The 21,077-nt window shown below is 53.7% G+C and overlaps 1 protein-coding gene across 1 annotated transcript in view; it reads right to left on the reverse strand.

Moving 5' to 3' along the window:
• SLIT1 (slit guidance ligand 1) overlaps window positions 1-21,077 on the reverse strand; it is a gene marked incomplete at its 3' end in the record, with an annotated part of 168,982 nt that overhangs the window by 52,642 nt on the left and 95,263 nt on the right. Inside the window, exons 5-8 of the mRNA XM_082611351.1 lie at window positions 4,062-4,133; window positions 2,552-2,623; window positions 1,867-1,938; window positions 1,185-1,348 (exon numbers count right to left, since the gene is read on the reverse strand). Of these exons, the coding sequence (XP_082467477.1) occupies window positions 1,185-1,348; window positions 1,867-1,938; window positions 2,552-2,623; window positions 4,062-4,133 (380 nt within the window). The remainder of the gene's footprint in view (window positions 1-1,184; window positions 1,349-1,866; window positions 1,939-2,551; window positions 2,624-4,061; window positions 4,134-21,077) is intronic.

Raw genomic sequence — 21,077 nt, forward strand, 5'->3', positions numbered from 1 at the left:
CGAGCCTCACCCTGAGGAGAGGAGGCCGAGCTCTGTGTGGCTGGCGGGCTCAGACCCACAGGCTTGGGAGGACTGGGCAGCCCCTAATCCTCTGTCACGGATCTGTGAGCCGGTCATTCACTCAGCAAACATTCCTTGAGCATCTCTCTCTCTGTGTCAAGTGTGAGCAAAGTACTGAGAAATGGCCAGAGAACACAACACACATACCCATGTTTTCATGGACTTTGCAATCAGTCTGTGTGGGACTCCCTCTGAGGCCAGGAAAGGCCCCCTGGGCCCTGCAGGTTGAGGAGGAGGAGGGAGCCGCAAGGTGGGGAGGATGTAACCAGCAGGGAAACAGCCTGCCAGGAGGCCAGGGTGGGAGGCACCTGCTCCCGGGAAGGGCAGAGGCAGGCACGACTGAGACACAACAGTGAGGAAGCCACCAGGCAGAGGAGGCCGAGATGACCTCGTCCAGCCTCGCAGAGCTGGAGGGCAGTTTGGACTCTCCTAGGAGCACTGAAAGGCCAGGTAAGGACAAAGCAACAGTGACCAGCCCAAACCTGTGACTCTCTTTAGGTCTTTCTAGCTGCAGTATGGAGATTGGAGGGGCCAGAAAGGAAGCGGGGTGGCCAGGCAGGAGGCTCTCCCAGGACCCCAGGTGGAAGATGGAGGTACGGACTCTGGAGCCCATTTCACTTCGAACCAAGGCTAGAAGGCCCAATTTAATGACTTTTCAAGATAGCAGGGGTGAGGCAATGGGGGATGGGAGAGGGGGTCATAGGAGGGGGCAAGGAGTGGGTGGAGCGAGGGGTGGGAGGCGAGGGCGGGAGCACTGGGTAGAAGCAAAGAAGCAAAAGGGAGACATTGGGTAGAAGGGATGGGACAAGAGAGAAGTGATGGGTAGGGGACAGGAGGAGAAATGCAGGGGAGGCAAGAGGTGATGTGGAGACAGAGGTGACAGGAGAGACAACGGATGGGGAAGGAGAACAGTGAGGACAGGACACAACGAGTAGGGACAGGAGGGAACACGGGCGAGGGTAGGAGATGGGGAGATGTCCTCACCCCATCCATGGATGAGGACAGGAGGTCAGGGGAGGGCCAGACGTTAACGCGTGCTGACTGGAGGTTAGTGGGAGGGAACAGGAGGTGGGGCAGGGGGCAGGCGAAGGGCCGCCGAGAGCCCCAGCAGGGCCTGCACCCACCTGAGCAGCTGAACTCACTCTTCTGGACCTCGGCCACGTTGAGGCCGCGCAGGCTGGCAGGGCCCGAGCACTGGGTGAAGAGCCCGATGGTTGGCCGCTGCCTCAGCCACTGGGAGAGCCAGGCCAGGCGGCAGTCGCAGAACAGGTGGTTGGAGTGCAGGCGGCTGCGGGGGGGAGGGAGGAGACAGGGTGGCTCACGACCCACCTGGGCCCCCAGCCCCTGGCCGCACAGTGGGAGCCCCTTCGCCCACGGGGCAGGGGGCCGGCCTACACCCAGTCAGCTGCGCGGCTCAGCCCCGACTTGGGGGTTATCTGCAGCAGCGGGAAACCTCCCAGCAGCTGCCCCTTCCCTCCCAGCGGGCTCGGCGGGTGAGAGGGGGCACCCCTTTGGCTGGAGTGTGCCCAGTGAAGATGCATCTCACTGAGCTCACGTAGACCCACTGCCCCAATCACTTAACTCATCTTCAAACACAAAAACAAATCATTTGTCGTCCAAGGAAAACATCAACTATAAACGACATTCGACGTCCTTCCGTTGTAGCTCACCTCCCCCTCCCCCAACTCCACTCAGCCCCCGCCCTGAGGTGGCCTCCGGGGTGCAGAGGAGGCCGGGCTCCTTCCCCTCCGCCCCCAGCACCTCCCCTGCTCGGCACTGTGCTCTCGGCCGCCCGGGCTGACTCACAAGGTGCGCAGCTTGGGCATGTGGTTGAAGCTGGACACGGGGATGGTGGCAATGCTGTTGTTGTTCAGAGTCCTGAAGGAGGGAAGCCAGAGTCACTGAGCATCGCCCAGCAGCAAGCTGCGTGGGAAGGAGGGGCACAGCTTCTCCCTCACACTGTGGCTCACAGCCCACCCTCGAGGTGACCAGCCCTGGGCTGGACCCGGGGGCTACGCCGGAGAACCACCCTCAGGGAGAGCCCTGAGCTGGGACAGTGATGAAGAGGCAGCTGCACCACAGACCCCCAGGCTGGTAGGACAGGGGAGGGGGGCGCACACAGGTGAGGATGGGTGCAGGCTCGGGCTGGCCTGGAAGAAAGCGTGGGGTCTGGACAGACGGAGGGAGAAAGGCGAGGCACTGCAGCCTTGTGCGTCTCCTGAGAGACACAGCCACTCGCCCTGGGCTTCATCACGAGCAGCTGAAGCCTGGGTCACGCTGCCACAGGCATGACCCCAGGAGTACACGCCCTTCCGTCCTTAGCGACAAGACTAGGAGAGCAGAGAGCAGGCCTCTGCCCTGGGCCTGGCACCCACCTCCCAGGCCTCCCGCCTCCTGTGGGGCTTCCCAGCCCGAACGCCAGCTGCCTGGGCCTCAGCGCCCGTGATAGCCAGCTCTCCTGCCTCTGTTTCCCTTCCTATGTTTCACTTACAGCACTTCCAGCCCCCGCAGAGCCCGGAAAGCTCCTTCCTCAATGCAGCTGATCTGGTTCTTGTCCAGCTGTCTGTGAGGCAAAGGAAGGTTATAGAGAGGATGGCACGTTGCCTACAGCGGGGAGGTCCAGACATTTTGATCAACCACTGCATTAGTTTAAAAAAAAAAAGACCTGACCCCAATCATTTGTCCAGTACATATGTGTTGATCCAAATAGTAAATGTTAATAAAAGCTTAAATTCTTTCTTATGTTTAGTTAAAACAGTAAGTATAAATAAGTTATATTATACTCCTCTCCCCAACCTTGCATATTTCCTGGGGAGCAGGCACCGCCCCCACTTTGAAGACCACCTAGAGGGTGCTTGCTGTTGGCTGTAAAATCAGAGTCTGTCACAGGAGCCATGGCAGCCACAGCGGGCAAACAGATCTCAGCCTGAGTGCCAAGTGAGACCGACTCACAGTGGCTACCTGGACTGCTGCTCCCAAAATAAACTGAAGCTGTGATTGGGCTCCTTGGGAAAGAATGCGGTGATCAATTACCAATATCTACTACAGGCACGAGGGTCAGGGAGTGACAAGCGTGCCAGGCATTTGCCGTCACTATGGCAGTCAGACCTGGGGTGGGGTGGAGTGTAAGCCTGGACCAGAATAAATTTGAGTAATAGAAATAAACCATTATATTTAAATAGCATTCGGCTTCCCTGGTGGCACAGTGGTTAAGAGTCCGCCTGTCAATGCAGGGAACACAGGTTCAAGCCCTGGTCTGGGAAGATCCCACATGCTGCGGAGCAACTAAGCCCGTGTGTCATAACTACTGAGCCTGCGCTCTAGAGCCCGTGCGCCACAACTACTGAGCCCACATGCCACAACTACTGAAGCCTGTGTGCCTAGAGCCTGTGTTCTGCAACAAGAGAAGCCACCGCAGCGAGAGGCACGCACACCGCAACGAAGAGTAGCCCCTGCTCACCGCAACTAGAGAAAAGCCCGCGCACAGTAACGAAGACCCAACACAGACAAAAATAAAATTAAAAAATAAATTAAAAAAATAGCATTCAACAAAGTGTATTTATTTCCATATCTCATTTAAACCTTAGAGAAAGCTTGTGAGATAAATATGATGTCCCCATTTTGCAAAACAATATATAGAGGCTCAGTGAAGTTAGATGACTTGCAGCAGCTTATACAATATGGACCTGCAAGAAAACATTCAGACCCAGCTCTCCCCACCCACTGGAGGGCAAGGGCACAGAGACTGTCCATTGCAATGGAACAAGAACATCACCCAAGCACCCCACAGTTCATGACACTCCCTTCAACCTGGCCCCCAAAGGATGCCTGTTTCCTCCAGCCCCAGACTGTTCCAGAAGACCATGCTGGCACGAGCCATCTCAGAGCCCAGACCAGCTCCTTGGCTGCCTGGACCACAGGGCTTGGGGAGACCCATAAGGATGCTGACAGGGGTGGCCCGACAGTCCCCAAGCCCCTCTCCCTCCCGGGCCCATACTCACAAATTTTTGAGGTCTGTGGCTCCACGAAAAGCCTTTCTGGGGATGGCTTGGATGGTGTTCTCACTCAGGTCCCTGCGAGGACAAAGCCAGAGGGAGAACACTGTCAGAAAAGATTCCTCCAGAGTGCCCTGATGAGTCAGGGAGGTCAAGCAGGCCAGACAGTGCCCAGACCAGACACAGCTGTATCCCAGCACCTGGGACAGTGCTTGGCATGCAAAGATCACTGGGTAAACATTTGTCGAATGAATGAATGAGTGAATAAATAAGCTGGAACTCGGTCCCCAGCCACCTCCCCTTCTCTGGGCAGAGGGGTTGCAGCTGGGGGGTGCAGCCTGGGGCAGCAGGGATCAGCTCTGCCAGCCCCCAAGCCTGCCCACCAGACCCACTGGGGTCAGCTCAGCCCCTAAGGCATCGTCCAGGGCTGCAAAGGAGCAAGCAAAGAAGGAGCTTCTTGATGGGGTCCACAGCCCTGAGACCTGTGGTGAGTCTACCTACCGTTCCTGATCTGTTTTACTGATCAGGAATGGAGGCTTCAGAAGAAGGCACAGCTGGACCCCAGATAACCCAGCCAGTAGGTGGCCCACCAGGTTGTGAACTCCAGGCCGGGTCTGACTCCAGACTCCATGGTCTCGGGGACTGCAGGGGGCAGGGCTGCCACTGAGCCTGGATCCACACGGGGCACTGAGCGTGCTGGCCTAGGGACTGCCGTGCTGCATCCCTGCCCTGGGGCTTGGAGGGCAGGGGCCTCGGAGGACTCCATCATCTCCCCATTATTAAAGTCCTGAAGTGAGGGGGGAGGCATTGCAGGGACTCAGCAACTCAGCTTCTGCTCCCCAGCAGGATTGGGCCTCAGGCACCCATCCACCTGCCTCTCCTCCCTCTCTCAATCTTCATTGCGGACTTTTACAAACACCCCTTTGCTTCCCACCGTGCTGATAACAACCGCCCCCCAACGCCTGCACCACCGCCCAGCGCGTCACAAGTGTGAGCGCGCCTAAGCCTCGCACTAACCATGGGGCAAATACTACTGCCGTCCCCCTTTCACAAAGGACGAGAGGGAGGCTCAGGGAAGTTACACAGCTTTTTTGAGGGAACACTGGCGGGTGGCGGCTCCAGAATCTGAAACTGGCAGTCAGGTTCCAGAGCCTCCCCTCGCACAGCAGCCCTGGGAGGAACTGCGACCTCAGAGGGTCGGGGCTGCCTGTCCCCACGTGGGCCGGGCAGTTCTGCAGACCCCGGACCCTCCTCCTGGGCCAGGCCCACGGGGCTTTGACCATCTCCATCCCTTCAACCATTCAGCCCATGGGCCTCAGGGTTCACCCCAAACCTGAGAACATAGCCCACAGGGTCACTCAGTGCACTGTCCCCTGAGCTGCGGGAACCGCTCCCCTCTGCCTGGGTTTTTCTGCTGAGACAACAAAACAGAAGCATCGCAGCAGAGCGCATGGGGCCCTGACCTCAGAAAGGCATGTTCGAATCCCGGTTCCCCACCTCCTGGCTGTGCATCTCTGGCTCAGCCTTTCCCTCCTGAGCCCCAGTTTCCTTGTGTGCAAAGCAGGGGAATACAAGCCTCGCAAGGCCTGCCCCGCAAACTGCCCAAAACCCTGCCCCCTGCACAGAGTGTAAGCCAACCTCTGTGAGCTCCCTCCCCTCCAAACCCTGACCCCTCCTGTCCCCCAGCTGCCTAACCGGCCCCAAGCACCTGTGGTCCAAAAGGGCTTTGTCACCATCACACCCCCTGTTCCCTGCTCCGTCTCTCCTTGAAGGAAGGCGTCTCAAGCCTGTGACACAGCCTCTCCTCTCTCTCCTCCAAAACTACATTCCCGCTGTGTCTGGCCTCACTATAACAGGCCTGTGCCTGTCCCTCTCCCCCCGGCCTCCCAGGTTTCAGAAAGATGGAGGGTGCCCAGGAGTGGGGACCTCTGGTAGCACCCTCATCTCAGCCCTAGCTAGCAGTTCGCCCTTCAGCCAAGCCTGGGAGGAAACTCTGGGCTGACAACTCGCAACCATTATTCCCTTTAATCCTCACTACAATCCTGCAAGGAAGGTTTCTCTCTTGTATCGACTAGTTTATTGATTTAGGCCAACCTTGTTCCAGAAAGGCTTTAAGGTGACTTACAGGGATTTATAAAACAGCAAGAGAGCAGGAGTAAAAAGTAGGGCAAAGAAAAGACAAATCAATATCGGACACCGAGCATGAAGCACCACGTGATCCACACAGCTGCCTGGTCGGGACAGGCGGTAGGTTCTAAGCTTTCTGAGAGCTGATGTGAAAAGGGAAACCTGGTCAGTTAACTGCATCCCCGATAGATGTATAAATTCAAAAGAACCAGTTTCTTGGGATTAGAGCTGTTTTGGGCACTGAGACAAGAATTTCTCCAGGGGTCTTTATAAAAAATGACTGTGTGTCCTAATCAATAACGCTAGATCCTTATAATAAATGGGTTTCAAGTGTCTGTTTCTTATAATAACATCACATCAAAGTATGATTCAGGCAGAGCAATTCTATAAGGATGCACACCGGGAGCTAAGCGGGGAAGGGAGGGGCAGGAACGGTCTGTCAAAGGCAGGACGCATCGAGCCCGGCATGATCCAGGAGTAGCTGAGAGCAGGAGGTGCTGGGAAGAGAGTGTTGGCAGGAAGAAGCCTCGCAGTCCAGAGAAGGCGGCAGGTGAGACCAGAGAGGGGTGTGATCTGATGGCCTTTTAGACACGACTCTGGGGCACCAAAGCTTATAGAGAAAAGACGCTGCCCCCATTGGACACCAAGTGCCAATTATTGAGGTGAGGGTCCAGGGGTGGGTGTGGATCCACCAGGGCCAGGCCACAGTAGTGAGCCGGTGCTCACACTGTTAAAATGAGTAAAGGAAACTGAATTTGAGACCTTAAAGAGGCCAGCCTCTAGACCAGAGGGAAACAGGTGAGCCTTGGAAGGCGGAGGAAAATGCAGAGTGCTGACAGCAGAGAGGGTGGTGGAGAGAGCCCGAACTCTGCAACGGAAGGGTCTACGTTCAGTTCCTGCTTCTGCCATTTACAGCAGAAGTTACACGCCTGAGAGCTTCAATTTCCCTATTTGTAATATGGGGATTAAAATATCTACCACGCAGGGCTTTGAAGAAGATTAAGAGGGTTCATGTAAATATTTATGCTTCTGTTCTAGTACCTACATTTGGCAATATTTAAGAAATGCTGGGGACTTCTTTGATGGTCCAATGGTTAAGACTTTGCCTTCAAATGCAGCAGGTGCAGGTTCGATCCCTGTTCGGGGGGGGCTAAGATCCCACATGACTCGGGGCCAAAAAACCAAAACATAAGACAGAAGCAGTATTGTAACAAATTCAATAAAGACTTTTTAAATGGTCCACATTTAAAAAAATCTTTTAAAAAAATAAATAAAACTCTTAAGAAAAAAGAAAGAAAGAAAAAAAAGAAATGCGGGCTTTTGTCCAGCCTTAATTAAGCACAGTCCGCCTATCCCTTTGCTAAGGTTCTGACTGTTGTCTCCAGTTATCTCACTAGGGGGCGCCAGAAGCCTTCCCCGGACTTGGATGCTTGCTCAGCCATTTGGCAAACCCAAACAAAGCTATTCTTTTTTTTGCCCCGTTGATCCCCTACCTGGTCAACAACTGTCTTGTCTTTCCCAAACCTCTTTGAAATAAAGTTTCTCGTATCCATTTTCACCAGGTTGGCATGCAAACTTCAAATGTACCACCTACAACTTTTCTCATCATATTTTCCCAGGCCCTGAGCTTCCTTTTTCTCCCTGAAACTTGATCGATGTTGCCCTATTCTTCTCCCTCGGTGACCTTGTCAGAGACCCTGAAGTGAGGTGCGTGGCCTGGGGTGTGTCAGGGCAGAATGAGATACACTGATAGAGGCCATCCTGGAAGAGGGAGGGCTCTGGAGCTGGAAGGACAAACCAAAACCCGGAGCAGCTGGTGGCCCGATCCTGGCCAGGGGGAAGCACAGGGCACAGAGCCACAGGGCAGACAGCAGCGGAAGGATGCCTCAGGCAGGCCAGCGAGAAGCAGATTCAAGAGCAAGGATGCAGCAACCAGACAAGGGACCGGCTGGGGACAGATTCTATGGGAAAGGATAAGGTCCTAGATTTCTGACACGTTCCCAGGGGATACAGAGGCTGCTGGTCCAGGAAGCACACACTGAGAGGCCAGGGCATAGAGGAGAATGCCCACAGCTGAGTGTCACCCTGGAGACTTGGGTTCAACGAGCCCTGTCTCACCCACTTAAATCATGTGGTCTTGGGTGAGTCACTAATCTCTCTGGCCTCAGTTTTCTCATCTGCAAAATGGGGGTGAGAAGTGGTACCTACCTTGCAGGCTCTGATGTGATAGGCACTGGGTGCTCTCACCCCTGCCCATGACACCACATGTGCTGCCGTTCCTTCATTGCCTCGAATCCCTCCTGCCACAGGACCTCTGCACTTCCGTTCCCTCTGCCGAGACTATCCTTCCTCCACTCTTGAGGAGGAATGGTAACTCCTATTCATCCTTCACATCTCAGTCTACAGACACCTCCTCTGACAGCTCCCTCTGCTGCAGGCTCCCAGGGTCCCGACGCTTTCTCTTCTCAGCACTAATCCAGGTTTATAATGAAATATTTGTTTACTGGATGTAATAAAATACTGATTTTTGGTTAACATCCATCTCTGCTTCCAGGCAGTCCCTGGACACCTGGTGCGTTGCAGAGGCTCAGTGATTTTTAGCTGAACTGAACAAAGTGGATCCTCCCATGATTCTCTTGCTCCAATCCCTCTGCATTTTCCAGATTAAAGCAAGGAGTTAGGACAGGCCATGTGACTGAGAGGGAGAATCCGGGGCTTGGGGCAGGATGGCTGGTTCTGTGTGAACTTCGTGAGGCCAGACCTCTTCCCCGTGCGCTGGGTATGGTTGTACTTGCTCTGCCTAACACTCACCCAACGAGTGAGGGCTCTGACGGGGGCTGGGGGGAGAAGCACTTGTTGCCACCGCTGTTATAATCAACCCTGCCCTTCCCCTCACCCATCCTTACGGAACTACAATAATCACCCTCCATGGCTCTGAGGTGGTCCCAGCAGCACGAGCAGAGAGGTGGGGGAGCCTCTGAGGAAGGTAACTGACTCTCCCAGGACCCACAGGAGGACAGGGAGCTGGAGCCCCTGGGGTCCACCCGGGGGACTCGAGGTAAGGGTGCTGCAGGCAAAGATCCCCCTGCCTGAATCCCACCACCCAAGATCAAGGGCCCTGAGACGTGAGCTGCTGCCAGTACCTCCACCCCCGGGGTCTGGGACACCCCCAATGACCCCAGCTGGGTCCCCCTTCCCTGAAGAGAAGGGGGTAGCAAGCCCGCAGCCTGGCTTGGGCACCGCCCCTCCTCCTGCACACTGCCCATCCCTCCAGCCTCTGCCAGGGCTGGGAGAGGCAGGGGCTAGAAAGCCGAGGTCGAGACCCCATGTTCTCTCTGCTAATCCCCCTTCACGCTCTAACCAGATTGGGTCCTGCTGGCAGACCGGCCTGAGGGAATCATCACAGGGGGCGTGTCCAGCCAGGGATGCTGGGCACCAGCCAGAGCCAGACTCAGCATGGGCTCCTGCCCCTCCCTGCCGGCCCCAATGCGGAGCTGGGGGCCTGATCTGTCTGCCTTTCAAGCCACACGGAGGCTCTGGGCAACATGGCCTGTTCCCTCGCCTGCTGGTTACCCTGTGCTCGCCCAGAATGGGGCTGGAGGAAACCAGGGCAGCCCGACTATTCCAGGACACCTCCCCCAGGGCTCCCTTAGCGGATTAAGGACTTGGGCCTTGGGCCTTGAAGCCGGCCACGTACCTCCCCACCGAGGGACCTCATGGCAGTTTCCTAACGCCTTGAGCCTCAGTCTCCTCCTCAGTAAAGTGGGAATGATCGTGGGGTCATGGGGCTTAACTGAGGCTGTGTGTGGTGCTCTTGGCCGGGATTGGCAGAGTCAGCTGCCACTGCTAATTGTCTTCATGGGCCTCAGGGCTGGGGGGCCAGGGAGGGTCAGGGTTGAAAAATCCAGGTCTTGGAATCAGGGGGATGAGGCTGGAGGCTGGCTCTGCCACCAGCCCGCTGTGTGATCTCGGGCACGACCGGCGGTTAGTTCCCAGCCCCTGGGTCTCCCCTTCCAACAGCACTACCTCCCAGTGAGGTCGGGAGGATTAAATCACACACGGGTGGGCCCAGCTCCGGGCAGCCTCCCTCATGCTGCTGCGGCTGCGAAGCGCCGCCCAAGGACCCTCAGCTGGTGACTCAGCACCCACGTCTCTGGCACCTGAACCAGCAGCAGCAGAGCCACCTGGGAGTTTTAGAAATATGAACTTCCTAGCCCCACCTACTAAATCAGAATCTGCATTTTAGTAAGATCCCCCCAGGTGATTCATATGCATATTAAAGTTGGCAAAGTGCTGGGACTTCCCTGGTGGCGCAGTGGTTAAGAAACCACCTGCCAATGCAGGGGACACGGGTTCGAGCCCTGGTCCGGGAAGATCCCACGTGCCGTGGAGCAACTAAGTCCGTGCGCCACAACTACTGAGCCTGCGCTCTAGAGCCCGCGAGCCACAACTACTGAGCGCATGTGCCACAACTACTGAAGCCTGCGCGCCTAGAGCCCATGCTCCGCAACAAGAGAAGCCACCACAATGAAAAGCCCACGCACCGCAACTAGAGAAAAGCCCGCACGCAGTAAAATAAATAAATAAATAATTTTTTAAAAAGAAAAGTGTTGCATCTGACAGAGGGAAGCTTAAAACTCTTCCTGTCCCCAGCTAGGGCTAAAGCAAAGGGGTTGTAGCCCCTGTACCCGCCAGCTTTTCAAAGCCAGGGGCAGAGGAGACAACTCCCACTCCTTAGGGGGCGGGATGGGAGGAGACTTGGACACAGATACCCGCACTGGGTGGAGAGGGGGAAGAACAGCCTCTGACGTCACCTGCGGCATGCCACTGCCCACCTCCATGGGGAACAGAGGAGGTGCTCACCAGAGGCAGGGCAGTGACAGCCACGACATTAGTACCACCGCCCTCCGTACATTCCTGCTGGGGTTGAGGCAGGGGGACGCTGCCTGAGAGGCACTCAGCTCCTCCATGCCAACAGGAACCTGAGCTCCAGCTCAGGGCCCCAGCCAGGGGCTGGGAGAGAGCCCCAGGGGGCTGCTCTGTACCCCAGGTCCCTGCTGCAGGATGCACCCCAGGGCTGGGATGCCAGGTGCACACCCGCATCTAAGGTGCTCCTGGGATCTGGCAGGACCATCCCTCCTTTGTCTCTGCCTATCCTTCAAGCCTCCCCTCAAATCCTACCCTTCCCACCCAGGAGGGAAATTAGTTCTGCAATTACCCCTCCCCGCCCAGGCTCCCCAGCCCATGGACAATATTCAGGGGCCCCAGATCTACCCTCCGTGGGTATGTGGCATGTGCGTGCGCCTGTCTCCAAGTGACCTTCAAGGCGGGTTCCTGAGAGACATTTGGTGATAAGGACCTGAACCCTTTGTGCCTGGGCTCCAACCTCAAGGTAACGACTGGGACTTTGTCATTCATAAATCTCAGGTGCTCCCAGGAGAGCAAGCTGAAAGCTTATCAGGGGCTGATTCTCAGTGTGGATGAGTTTGTTTCATCAACTCCAGAAGTCAAGTTTGGGTCGGGGGAAGGGGGAGAGTGCAGAAGAGACCAGGGAGTAGGTCAAAGGACAGGCTGGTGGTGGGGTGAAGGCGGAACTGGTCCCACCATCCACAGCCTAGTTTCTTTTGATCTTGGGCCCTGCTCCCCTGCTGTTGTCAAAACAGAGGAAAGACACCTGCACCCCACCTGGCAGCTGCCTCTGTCTTCTCCTAAGGCTGCACTAAGTAGCCAGTTCCCCTTGCTAATCCTTGTGCTCCCCAATCCCCTCTCCTCTCCTCCCGAGGGCCAGAGTCAGGCTAGCTAGGATAAATGGCGGGGGCCATCAGATAAGCCTGTGTCCCCCAAAGGAGCCTCAGTGAGGGGAGGGTGAGGCACTGGCTGGGCAGTAGCTGGTCTGGGAGGGGAGTCAGGCGACCTGGGTTCAAAAGCAAGCTCAGAATCAACTGGCTGCCTCTTTGCACCTCAGTTTCCTCATCTGTAACAAGCTTATGATGGGCAAACAGACAAAGGTACGTGAATGTATCCCGAAGACTGTCTGGCACACAGTAGGTGGCAATCGTGTTGCCGCCAAGGCTTCAAACCACCCCTACTAATTGCTGGGTGGTCCAGCTCTGACCCCTCTCCTTCTCCACCCCTCTCCTCCTAAGGTGGTTACGACATTCATGGAATTAAAGCTCACGCATGCTCTGTGAGGCCTTGAGATTTTAAAAAGTGTTAAACACCCAATATTTTCCCAAGGAACTCCTGATGTCCAAACTCCCGTAGGTAATTTTGGAGGCTCACACCATAGATGGTGGGGCTGGAGCTTTGCAGGAAAAATGGGTTGCTCCAAGCTACCAGTGCATGCCAGGCACCGTCAGCAGGAGAGATGCCCTTCCTCTCCTGTCCACCACACCACCCCAAAGCCACACACCCTCCTGTGGCCAGCCCCCCTCCCTCTAGACCCACGGAGTTAATGTTGCAGAAACCTCATTAGGAAGAGACATTAAGGAGCCCTGGATCGTGGCGCCATAAAACCAGCCTGGGTAACATTTCCGTGAATTGGGCTGTTTGTCATGCAGCTACCGAGCATCACTGCAATCAACTCCCACAATAGAGATATCAGAGGAGGTGCACGCACCCCACAAAGCAACCACAGAGCCCTGCCAAGGAAAGCTGCTCAGAGGCTGGAGTCCCATTCAGGAGTGAGTGGCTCAAGGACAAACAGGAAACAAACCAGAAGGCACAGGTCCCAGCCACCATGGCAAGAACACAATAATGGCAATCGGGCAAATGAAGGAGGTGGGGGAATGCAAGCCCCTCTTAATTTGAGTGCTGGGCAAGGCCTTCCCTGTAATCAACCACCATGCACTGAGCCCCCAAGAAGCCCCAGGCATTCTGCTGAGTCCTGAGCAGGGATGCACTGGGGGAGACAAGGCTCTTGTCCCAGACACATTTGAGTTGTTAGGACCAATAACTTCAGAGATTCCCAGCCCAGGCACACAGTGGGGAAGGGGCAGGGGGGTTCAGCAGGAGAAAGAATCAAGATATAGAGGAAAGAACATGAGCTCTGGAGCCAAACAACCCTGGGTTTGATTCCAAGCTCCACCATGTACTGCCTGTGTGACCTTGGGAAGTTACTCAACCTCTCTGAATCTGGTTGCTCACGTGTAAAGGAGAGTTCACCACAGCTCCCTCTTGCTGGGTTATATAGTGAGGATTAGATACTACATGTGCCATTTAAATAAAGCACAAAAATAGGCAAAATGAATCTATGCTGTTAGGAATCAGGATCGTGGTTACTGGTGTGAGGGGATTAATGACTGGAAGGAGGTACAAGAGGCTTCTGGGTGCTCGTGATGTTTTCATTCTTGATCTCTTGCTGGTTATATGGGTGTGTTCACTTTGTGAAAATTCAGCGAGTTATATATATGAAAATACATAACACATGTACAGAAATTTGCACTTTCCTGAATATATGTTATACTTCAATGAAAAGTTTTTAAAAACAACATATAAACCACTGATTCCAGTGCGTGGTGCTTTGAAGGCATTCAACAAATGCTAATGTCCTGCCTCCCTGATCCTCCCCAGAGGAGACAAAGGTGGAAAAAAATCTCTGAGGTGACCAACACCCAAAGAACTGGGGCTCACAATTCTAAGCGGTGGGGAAATCCCCAGGCTGAGAGGACACTGCACAGAGGGCAGCATGGCAGAAACAGTGCCCACCCCAAAGTGATGAAGGACTGGGAATCAACATCAAACAGACAAGGAGGTGGGAAAGCAGGCCCTGTGGGCACGTGAGCATTTTGACTGTGCCGGGTGAGATGCTGTATCCCAGGGTAGGACAGCATCTGTCTCCGTTGCAGCAGTTCATGTCTGCTTACACATCTCCCTGAAGAGTAGGTACAGTGCCCTGCTCCAGGATGAGACCTCAGGGTCCAGTGGGATGGGCTGAGATGCTGACGTTGGAGGAGCGATGACCTTGGGGCCCCGCCAGGCAGGCCTGGGGCCTGGGCCAACAGAAGAGCCTTCAGAGCTGGTCTGGATTCCTTCTTTGCCTTGTTTCAGGAAGGAATTAAGGCAGTTTTAGGGATACATTATAAAATGGAGTAAGATAACAGGAACCAGAGGAAGAGTTAAAAAAAAAAAAGAAGACAAAAATGAGTAGACATATCAAACAAGAGGGAGAAGTACACCCTACAAAAGCCTTTGCATCTGCTACATATGGGCCTGGGCTTCCCCCAGCCTAGGAGGATGTGGAGACTGTTGTGCATACAATTCACCAAGTCCACAGATGAAAACAAGCTTGGGGGAGAGGCATGGCCTTTCCTGGTTCTAAAACCAAGCATAGAAGACTTCCCTGGTGGCGCAGTGGTTAAGAATCCACCTGCCAATGCAGGGGACACGGGTTCGAGCCCTGGTCCAGGAGGATCCCACATGCCGCGGAGCAGCTAAGCCCGTGCGCCACAACTACTGAGCCTGCACACCTAGAGCCCGTGCTCCGCAACAAGAGAAGCCACTGCAATGAGAAGTTCGTTCACCTCAACCAAGAGTAGCCCCCGCTCGCTGCAACTAGAGAAAGCCCTCGCTCAGCAACAAAGAGCAAATGCAGCCAATAAATAAATAAATAAACGTTTAAAATAAATAAATAAATAAAACCAAGCATGGAGGCTTCATACGGGTCCCATCAAGAGGCTGCAGCAGAACAGAAAAGCAGGACATTTCCCAGCATCCCCAAAGGAGGCTCAAGGATATGGGGTTGCCTCCTTCTGAGTCAGTTCCCCAGAAGCCGAGTCACAGACCAGCCAGTTCTCCAAAGGGCCCATTTGCTAAATTTCTTTTGTTTCCTTTACCAATTTGGTTTTAGTTGGGTTGTTTCCCATTTGTCTTCACAAAGGCCTTTTAGGGGCTGTTGGGTTTCCCTGCCCCAGCTCCTTGCGGTCACAGGGAGAGACTGGGGCTGGGCTCACCGTGGTTCAAACACCAGGAGCGGGGCCAGAGACAAATGGACCAGTCCTGAAAATACTATCATAAAGGCGAAACGCAAACCAGTCGACTCACACAAAGTAGTTTAAAAAAGTTAAGTTGGGCTTCCCTGGTGGCGCAGTGGTTGAGAGTCCGCCTGCCGATGCAGGGGACACGGGTTCGTGCCCCGGTCCAGGAAGATCCCACATGCCGCAGAGCGGCTAGACCCGTGAGCCACGGCCGCTGAGCCTGCATGTCCGGAGCCTGTGCTCCGCAACGGGAGAGGCCACAACAGTGAGAGGCCCCCGTACCGCAAAAAAAAAAAAGTAAGTCAATTTGATGAATTGGTCATTTGACAAACTGGCCATTCAGTGAATTGACTTTTGGCAAATTGGCTTTTAGCAAAATGACATTTGGTAAATTGGTCTGCTTCTGACACAGCAGTGTGTTTCACAGGGCAATTACTTATACACTGCCAGTCCAGGCTAATGGCCTGGGATCAGAGCTCAGGAGAAGTCGTTCTGCAGACAAGTCAACCCCACCCCATGCGCTGCTCTCCACTGGCCTGCCTTGAGCCAGGGTGGATTTTAGAATATTTTGAGGGATGCATGCACGCAGACCATCCTTCATTCGTATCATTTTTCTCAGTTAAGTTCATCCAGCTCTGAGGGCAGACTCTGGGTTGTCCCTCATAAGGACCCGGGAGTGGTATGGGCAGGATTCAATGTGGTTTGGGAAGAGAAAGACCCAGGCACAGGGGCAACAGGACTGGGTAAGTAGAATCCAAGCTGCACCCAGGGAGGGGGCTCCACTCAGGACAAGTGACCAAGTTGTTAGTTTGAGTTTCCCCAGGGAGAACTTGGGGGCCCTGGCCGATGAGGCACAGCAGCTAATGCCAGAACAGACGTCTGACTGAAGCCCACGGCAGGAGTGGTCCACCAAGGAGGCCAACAGAGTATCACTGAGCCCCTGAGGCATTCCCAATCCTCTCTTCCCTGGCTCGTAAGGGGAAAATGGGGTCCATTTCTTTTACCAAAGACCTCGCCCACTGTCCCCCCATCCCCTTCAGAGCAGTCCAGGCCCTGTCTGAGTCTTGGCCTTAGGAGTTTCTCAGAAGAAAAGGGGAGCTTGGGGGACTGGAATGGCACGAGGTCAGCCTCCCCAGAATATTTGCAGCCCCTCACATCCCCTCCATATACATTCACAGGGATGCCCAAAGGGTATAAGACCCTTAACTACCTCCTAGACAGGCAGAAAAACAGAGCCTTGTCATGTTACAAGGCAAGGAAGGTGTCTAGTTGGCTGAGTGTGTTCTGCAGGTGGCAACAGCAGCAAGAAAGCCCAGAAAAGTCAGGCGGAGGGGCTGGGCGCAGAGCTGTCCGTGGTGCTGAAGCCTCTCAGCAGCTCTTCTGGTCAAGGCTAAAGACCAGAATCCAAAGACCTTGGGTTCTAGCCACCTTCCACCTTACCCAGATGGCCCACACGCCAAACCTTGTATCACCAGCTTTTTTTTTTTATAAGCCCACAGAGAGTCTGGCTCATAGTATATACACGGAGGGTCAGGAGAGCACCATCATGAGCATCAAGGGACCCATTCTTAGACTCAGGAGAGGCATGTCCTGAGCACAATCCACATCACTAAGCTACTTCTAGACAGAGCTGAAGCTTGATACTGCCCCATTTCTCCAGAACTAAGACCTCCCACTGCCTGGACATAGCGCAAAGCACAGAGAAGTGCTCAGAAATGGCCTGGCCACGTCAGATCCTTGCACAAAAGCTGCTCATTTCAATCCTTAGGACCTTAATGATCATCACTGATGCTTGTATAACACACAGTTCCTATTATTGATGATGACAGCTACATATATTAAGGATTTATTATGAGCCTGGCACTGTGCTAGGTATTTCATATGTTTTATACGAATTATCTCATTTAATCCTTAAAACAGCTTTCTGAGATAAATACTCCCACCTCTCTGGTGTGGACGTTGACAGTGGGAGAGCTTACGGCATGGGGCGGGGTGGGCAAAGAGTATATTGAAACAGTCCCTGCTTTCCACTCAATTTTGCCCTGAACCTAAAACTGCTCTAAAAAATAAAGTCTATTAAAAAAAAAAACCTCTCACCATACCTGTTTTCCAGGTAGCATAACTGAGGAGTCGTAACTTTCCCAGGCTGTCTGACTGCAGAGCCCACAAGCTAACCCACTATGCTACACTGGCTCAGCACATTAGAACCATCAAAGCGATGGACAGGAGGGTGGGGAGGCGTCTAGAAGCGTACACGTGTCAGCAGTGACATTTGATAGATGAACTGGGAGGGAGGAGGTGAAAGCCTAGAAAGCAGAGTACGATAACAAACATTCATAATGTTGACAGCGAGTCATCAAGAAAAGGTTAAACTATGCTCAGGACCCTCTGTTTTAGAACTTAGATAATCGGATAATAAATTTCAGATACATCTCATCATAAATGGTGGGAGGTTAGCATGTTTTCCCTGGGCAGCCAGGCCATGGGGAGAGCAGAATGCCAGCCCCTGCTGGGATGTGCATTGCCCATGGACTTCTCCTTGCACCTGGATTCCTACAAGTATCTCAGAAACTGTCACTTCTTTCAAACCCCCGTAGGTTTGAAAGACAAAGAGGCAAGCTTTGGAATCCTGTGGTGAGGGGCTTCAATCACAAGTCAGTACAGACAGACAGCATCCCCTGGGCCTCTGAGAATGAAGGGGTTCTGGTGCAGGGGGGCACCTGCCACCTGAAGGGGAGGATCCAAGACCACCAGCCACCGGCTTCTCACAGAGTCTCTGGCGCACCCTTGGGTGGCGCACCACCCAAGAGCCCCCAGCAAAATCAATGATCACCAGGGCTCCTGTCCCCAGTCTTCATCTAGGTGTAGAAACGAGGCTAACTCTGCAAAACCTGGAACACAGAGGGCACCCAGACCTCCTGGTGTGGTGGCGGTGACCAGCTTCCGGAGAGACAGACAGAGGGCTGGCGTGGGGCGGGGGTGGCTCTGACCACCAATGTGAACACCAAAAACTGATGTTCGGGCTCAGGAACTTTCATCTCAGCATCCCAGTTCGCCCAATTCCCGATCCTCTAGGAGGGATGCAAACACCTCCAACTTCTAGGCAGCCAGCTCCAGCAGCCCTGCCCTCCCCCAGGGAATGGCTGGTGCAGTCAGGGACCCTGCTGTCCTGCCTCATCTCCTTCACAGCCAGACCAGGAGTCCCCACCTGTGGGGCTACAGAGCCTCAAGGACCATGTGGTTGTTGCAACATCTGGGCATCCTCACGCACCGCTAGCGTCATCTGCAGACTGAAGGAGAGTTTGGTAGGACCTTGGGCTCCACCTCTCTGAGCCTTATTTTCCATGTCAAAATGGGGACAGTGAGAGTCCTCATCTCAGAGAAGTGCCATGAGGATGTGGTAGGTGGGTTCGCAGCTTAAAACCAATAAATGGGAGCTATTGTTATTGCTCTTCTTACTCTTCTCACATGGGTTGTGATAAATAAGATACAGATTCAATTAAAAGCACTACTGGATTCATGAGGTCCTCTTCAAAGACATGATGTGTTTTCTCAGTCATCATGGGAACCTCATACGGGTACCTCATAACTGCACCCATGCTTTTTCCTTCTTAGCACTTACCAGAGTTTTAATCAATTGATTATTCATGGTATGATTTAGTTAATGTTTATCTCCTCAATTAAATTATGCATTCCATGAGGCAAGGGCCATGTCTAGCAAAGAGGTGGGATTCAGTAAATATTTGATGATGATTTGGGCTATTCAAAAGGTCAAATTAGCATTTGGAAGGAGGTCTACGGTGGTTTGACATTAAAAACAGGTCCCCTCCAGGACTGACAGGATAAGGGCATGAGACCCCCCGCTGTGATCCCACACATGGCTGTTGTTCCTTTGAGGGGCCTGCTGTCCAGCAAAGGGCAAAGGCTCTGAACTGGATCCACACGGAGTCTGTGACAGTTTCCGGCGGGAAGGGCCACAGCCCCCAGGGAGAAAAGCTAAACAGCGTCTCCAGCCCCACTCTGCTCCCAGCCCACCTCTCTGCTCTGCCCTCCGCCACCATCTACTCAGTCCTCCGTGTCTCGTAACACCCTCCGCTGTTTGCATCACTGCAACTGTCACATTGCATGTCTGCGACTCTCTCACGTCCTGATAATAATAATGACAGCACAGATGTCGAGAAGGATACATCTGCCCTCTGGCTGCCTGCTGGAGGAAAGAAAGCTCACTAACGCAAGAGGACAGGCTAGCATCTGGGCCATATCTACAGCCACACCACGACAGAGCAGGCACACAAAGGCAAGCCCCTCGCTCCCCGCACGCCTGCCTGAGTTTACTGTTTACTGCTTTCACCTCCTGCACCAAGGGTCCAGCCAGAAGGGGGTGACATTCCAGGTCTGATTCCAGCTTGGGGAGCCCAAGGCCTCGGGTCTAACCTTGTGCTCCAACTCAGGATTACCAGAGCTCTGCACTGGGGTGGCGGGGTGCGTGTTAGTCAACCTGGCCAATATTTCCCATTTTTCATCTTTCATTGTTTGAGAACAAAGCCAGTTTGGAGAAAGAACAGGGGAAACTAGAGCCTTGCTTTTCAAAGTGTGATCAGAAGAGGTGCAGGATGGGCATTGATAGAAATACAGAATCTCAGGCCCCAACCCCTACCTGCGGGAAAAGATCCTACATTTAATAAGGTGATTTGTTTGCACGTTCAAGTTGCAAAACACTGGATAGAGCAGTGGTTTTCAAACTTGGCTGCACACCGGAACCACCTGGGGAGGTTTAAAAAATACTGATGCCTGGGCCCCACCCCAGAGATTCTGATTTCATTAGTCGGGGGCAGAGCCTGGGCGTTGGGATTTTTCAAAGCTCCCTAGGAGATTCTTAGATGCGGCCAAGATGGAGAATCCTTTCTACACATGTGGCCACCCCTCAGGCCCCTCACCTTGCCCTCCCCCACCTGGGACCCCCTTACAGTTCTACATCCTTCTCCAATCCTTTCTCTTTCAGTATTTCCAATCCCACTGGATGACTCGTGCTAATCAATGCTGAGGAAAGTGAGCCTGGAAGAGTAGTTCATACTAGGTGGTAAATGACTGACAGCCCCAACTTCCACAAAGCACGTGCATTTTAAAAAGAGGATTCCTGGGCTTCCCTGGTGGTGCAGTGGTTAAGAATCCGCCTGCCAATGCAGGGCACACGTGTTCAAGCCCTGGTCCCGGAAGATCCCACATGCTGCGGAGCAACTAAGCCCGTGTGCCACAACTACTGAAGCCCACACACCTAGAGCCCGTGCTCCGCAACAAGAGAAGCCACCACCATAAGAGGCCCACGCACCTCAATGAAGAGTAGCCCCCGCTCGCCGCAACTAGAGGAAACCTGCGCACAGCAACAAAGATCCAATGCAGCCTAAAATAAACGCATTAAAAAAAAAAAAAGGATTCCTGACTCAGCCTTCATCAGTGGTAACATCCTATTAGTTTAAGGAACGTAAAGGAGACACTTTGAGCAGAGAGGACCTTCCTGGTCACCCTAAAATTAGCCTTTTCTATTCAGCCAAAGTTACTATTCAGAAAAAGAGCTATTTATAGCCTGGATGAAAGTTTGCTACTTAAGTCAGATGGCTGAGCAAAGATACCTGCGTATTTATCTGTGTGTATGTGCCCAACTTTCTATCTCTTACTGATGCTGGGCTGTCCATCATCATTCTGGGGTTGGAAGAAGAAAGAAGAAAAGGGGAGAGAGGAAGAGGGAACCTTAGAAGCCAGGAGCAGGTGCTGGGGGCAATGCTGGGGGTGGGAGCACCCAAAGGTGACCACCTCCACGAAAGGAAGGAAGCACCACATCTCACACCTTTGAGGTGGCTCTGGTTTAATGTCCCTGCACAAATGCACTCCCCTCATCCTCATGGATGGCCCTGAGAAGGGT

Source organism: Mesoplodon mirus (assembly GCF_964341445.2).
Source record: "Mesoplodon mirus genome assembly, chromosome: 2".
NCBI lineage: Eukaryota > Metazoa > Chordata > Mammalia > Artiodactyla > Ziphiidae > Mesoplodon > Mesoplodon mirus.